Source organism: Callospermophilus lateralis, chromosome 16 (genome assembly GCF_048772815.1).
Source record: "Callospermophilus lateralis isolate mCalLat2 chromosome 16, mCalLat2.hap1, whole genome shotgun sequence".
Lineage (NCBI taxonomy): Eukaryota > Metazoa > Chordata > Mammalia > Rodentia > Sciuridae > Callospermophilus > Callospermophilus lateralis.
The window spans coordinates 90,680,057-90,684,129 of NC_135320.1; the positions used below are offsets into that span (position 1 = coordinate 90,680,057).

The following is a 4,073-nucleotide window of genomic DNA, read 5'->3' on the forward strand; positions in this document are numbered from 1 at the left end:
TGGCAGGACATCCAGAAAGAACAGGGCTGAGATGGGGTGGCTGGCAAAGGCTATCTAGGGAGGGGACAAGTGAGCGGGGACAATGAGGCAGGCACAGCCACGTGGGCACAGCAGGAACAGCATTCCAGGCAGAGGAACAGTGAGGGCAAAGGCCTGAGGACAGGGACAGCGGAGGCCCTGGTCCCAGCCAGCGCACAGGCAAGGAGGTGGGAAGGGGCCAAGCTGGAGGACACCGGTCGCGTTCTCACTCTGACACCCCAAGCGGGATGCCCACTAGGAGGAGGTGCCTGACACCCAAGCCCCTGTGGCTGTGTGGCCAGGGTCCCTAGGAGGAAGGGACAGACAGGCACTGCCCCAGGCTGCATGGCAAAGCTGAGGCTCCAGGGCCCAGGAGCCATGGCGGGGCCAGGAGGCTCCTGAGGCTGCACTCACCTTCTGCAGCCCCCCAGGCCACAGGTGCAGCACAGGTAGACAGGATGCCCCAAGACTGACACAGTGACTTCCCCTTCCCCTCCAGCCCCAAGGTCCTGGAGGAAAGCAATGTCCCTGGCATGGTGCCTTCAAATAGCGTAAGGCCCATTGTTTGGAGCTGGAGCTGGTGGGGGCCACGGAAGCCCCGGCAATGCCCTGCGTCCCACTTACCGCAGATCCGAGCCCTGAGTGAGGACCAGAAGAGTGCATCCAGCAGCGCCCAGCAGGATGGAGGTGCTCAGGGCTGTCCTCCTGGCCCTGCTGCTGTGCGGGCAATCAGGTGCGGGCACGAGGGGGTGGTGTAGTCCTGGCCCTGGGACACCCATGGGCCCCCAGTCTGGGGACAAGGCATGGGTTTGGGGAGAAGGAGGGATGAGGCTGGTGTCCCCAGGCTAGAAGGAGGTGGGTAAGGCTGTCCTGGGCCCCCAGAATCATGGCCCCAGCTGGGATCAGGTTCCCCTCTTCCCCAGAACGACAGGGCTTTGGGGACCTTGCTCACTTCTGGTCTGTTTCCTCTTCTGTGAACCAGACAAGCCGTGGAGAGAAGGGTGGACGGGGGTGGGGGGCACTCCACTCGAGTGTATGTCCTCTGTACCTGGGTAGCTGAGGTTTATAGGCGTCCCTGCACGGCCAGGGTGTAGACAGGCACAGGAGGAAGATGCTGATGACATGGACTTGGGGCCGGACAGCTACGGTTATGATGATGAGGACGAGGAGGACGAGGAGACCAACGTGGCCCCTGGCACAGGTACCCTTCACCACCCGGCCCAGGGCCCTGTCCCCCTGCCTGGCTGGAGGGAGCCTCTGTCCTCACCTCCACCCTGAGGGTGGAGCAGAGAGAATGCAGGCGCAGCACACTGCCAGGGCCTGCTCCACACCAGGAGGCCCTTGCCTGCCCCAGGCTGCTCTCTGTCCCATAGCCTTCAAGGGCCAGGCTGCCTGCCCAGAGTTCTCAGATGCACCTCCAAGCCCTCAAGGCCAATGGCAGGGGCCTGGGGCCTGGGGCACTGCCACTGAGCAGGTAACCAATGGAGGCACAGAGAGTTCACCCTGCTGTCCCCATGCCTCATCCTGGCTCATCCTTCAAGAACCCCCAGCAAGGGGCCCCCAGGGTAGGCCCTGGGAGCGGCTCATGGGAAGGGTGGATGGGGCTTGCTTGAGAAGGCCCTGCAGACCCTGCCCTGCTGAGAAGGCCGCGCCCACAGAGCGCCTGCAGTGTTACGCCTGCCAGTCCCTGCACAGGGGCGAGAACTGCACCCAGATGCAGAGCTGCCCTAGCCACGCCTCCTGCACCATGCTAATCGCCCACGGAAACACAGGTGAGTGAATGCAGCTGGCACACACTTGGCGGCCCCAAGGGCAGGAGCCCACCTCTGTGCTCCTACTTTAGCACCTGTTCTCCACCTTCCCCCAGACTCAGGTTTCCTGACCACCTACTCCATGTGGTGTGTGGACACGTGCCATCCTATCATCAAGACAGTAGATGGAACCCAGATGACCAAGACCTGCTGCCAGTCCACCCTGTGCAATGTCCCACCCTGGCAGAGGCCCCAAATCCGGGATCCTCTGGGTGGCAGGGAAGGCAGCCCACAGGACGGTGGAGCTGGCCATCCCCAGGGAGGCAGGGCAGGCAGCTCCCAAGATGGCGGAGCTGGCCATCCCCAGGAAGAGGAGGCAGACAGTCCCCAAGACAGCAGAACTGGCCATCCCCAGGGCGGTGGGGCTGGCCATCCCAAGGGCAGCAGGCCTGGACATCCCCGGAGTGGTGGGGCTGGCCATCCCCAGGGAGGCAAGGCAGGCAGCCCCCAAGATAGTGGAACTGGCCATCCTCAGGGCAGCAGGCCTGGACATCCCCAGAGTGGTGGAGCTGGCCGTCCCCAGGGTGGCAGGGCAGGTGGCCCCCTAGGATGTCCCCAAAATGTGGGTACAGCCCTCCTGCTTAGCCTCCTCACCAACCTTTGGGCAACGGGGGCCTGAAGACTTGCCCTCTCCCACCACTTAGGCCCTGGCCTGGCATTCTGTCCAGTGCCTCCCCTACCCCATCTCTAGCCTGAGAATAAACCTGGAGTGTCCTTCATGACCCAGCCAGCTCGGGCTCTCTTGGCCAGTGTGTCTGCAATCCCTCCTAAGGTCCTGTTGTAGCCAGCACAGGACGTCAGTCCTGAGGACAGAGAGCAGGACACCAGAGGCTCTGGGAGGGGCCACCCTCTCTCATCCAGCCATCTAGAGTGGCGAGGTGGGGCTGGACCCCATACCACCATTAGGGCCATGGTCACTGTAGCAAATTACCACAGACTAAAAACAACACAAGTCCACGCTCCACACTGAAGGCCAGACACGTGAAATCAAGGTGCTGGCTCCAGGGCTCCATATCCTCTGCAGCAGACCCCTCTGACTCCCTCCAGAGCCCCCGTGACATGTTCAGGGTCCACCTGTATCACCCAGAGCAACCTCATCTCAGATCCTTCTCTCTATTGTGCCTGCCGAGTGCCACATGCCACTTGAGGCAGCATCTGTGGGTCCTAAGGATCAGGGCCTGGGGATCGTCACCCTCTCTGGACACCAACCCTGTGTCTGGCTGTGTCTAGGAGCCACGGATAAGCCTGACTACAGGATTCAAGGAGGCATGGTCCACCAGGAGGGGCACTTGCTGGGGCCTTGTCCAGACTGCAGAAGCCAGACTGGAATGCTGCAGCCTGGGCTGGACTCCTGGCCTGCAGTGTAGATTCAGGCTCCTCAGGACTAGGGTTTAAAGTTGAGTCTGTTTTAAAGCCACATTAGGGAAAGTATTGAGAATGAAGAGGCCCCCCGAAGAGGCACAGCCAGCCTGTGTCCAGACCGGCCTGGCCCCTTGCCATTTCACACAGGCCTGTGCTCCTCAGGACCCCCGCATGTGGCTGGGACCACACCTGGCTGTGGAAGAGCAGGGCATTGCTGGACTCCGGGACAATGTCCAAACACAGCTCTCCTGCCCAGGAGCCCTGACCATCCACACACAGGACCCTCCCAGGGGCCACAGCCGCAGCCTGTGCTCACCACCAGGGGGGACAGAAGGTAAAAGGAAGGACCCTGAGACTGGAGGTCCGAGGTGCACAGATCGGAGGGTAGGCAGGAGAGACAGAGCAGGACCTGCCCAGCACCCTCCAGGCCTAAGGCTCCGGCTCTCAGGGACTGAGTGGGGAGCAGACCTGCTCTTGGCACAGACGCAGACGTCAGGGAGCGATTAGGTGCCTCCCAGCAGGCCCCACTCTCAGTCTCACGATTCTGACTTCACACTGCTGCAGAGCGGCTTAGCAGGCGGCTGGAGAAGCTCTGAGCTCCATCTCTGCCTGAGCACCTGCGTCCCCCCAGCCTAGGATCTAGCTGCAGAACTGGGTCCCTGAAGGCTCTGAATTGTGTCACACAGCTCCCCAGGCAAAAGCCTGGCCCTTTACCCCTCAGAGGGGCCTGCCTATGCACACAAAGGCCTTCTACCCACATGAAGCCCCAGAGCCCGTGTGCATTTGTGTACGCATGTGTGAGTGCGAGAGAGCTGAATCCAGCACCTTGTGCATGCCAGGCAAGCACTCTACCACTGAGCTACACCTCCAGCCCTTCTTATT

General features: G+C 61.8%; 1 protein-coding gene across 1 annotated transcript; it reads left to right on the forward strand.

Moving 5' to 3' along the window:
• The first annotated feature begins 618 nt into the window (after window positions 1-618).
• Window positions 619-2,559, forward strand: Gpihbp1 (glycosylphosphatidylinositol anchored high density lipoprotein binding protein 1). The gene is made up of 4 exons (XM_076835640.2): window positions 619-751; window positions 1,106-1,219; window positions 1,677-1,790; window positions 1,886-2,559. Exons 1-4 carry the CDS (start codon window positions 700-702, stop codon window positions 2,446-2,448), a joined length of 843 nt encoding a protein of 280 aa, XP_076691755.2. The 5' UTR covers window positions 619-699; the 3' UTR covers window positions 2,449-2,559.
• Window positions 2,560-4,073: the final 1,514 nt, after the last annotated feature.

Bases quoted from the DNA above. Each gene is read 5' to 3' on its own strand.
- Gpihbp1 (XM_076835640.2), top strand. From the start codon at position 700: ATGGAGGTGCTCAGGGCTGTCCTCCTGGCCCTGCTGCTGTGCGGGCAA. The intron at 752-1,105 runs GTGCGGGCACGA...CTGCACGGCCAG, and splicing joins GCTGCTGTGCGGGCAATCAG to GGTGTAGACAGGCACAGGAG. The intron at 1,220-1,676 runs GTACCCTTCACC...CCGCGCCCACAG, and splicing joins CAACGTGGCCCCTGGCACAG to AGCGCCTGCAGTGTTACGCC.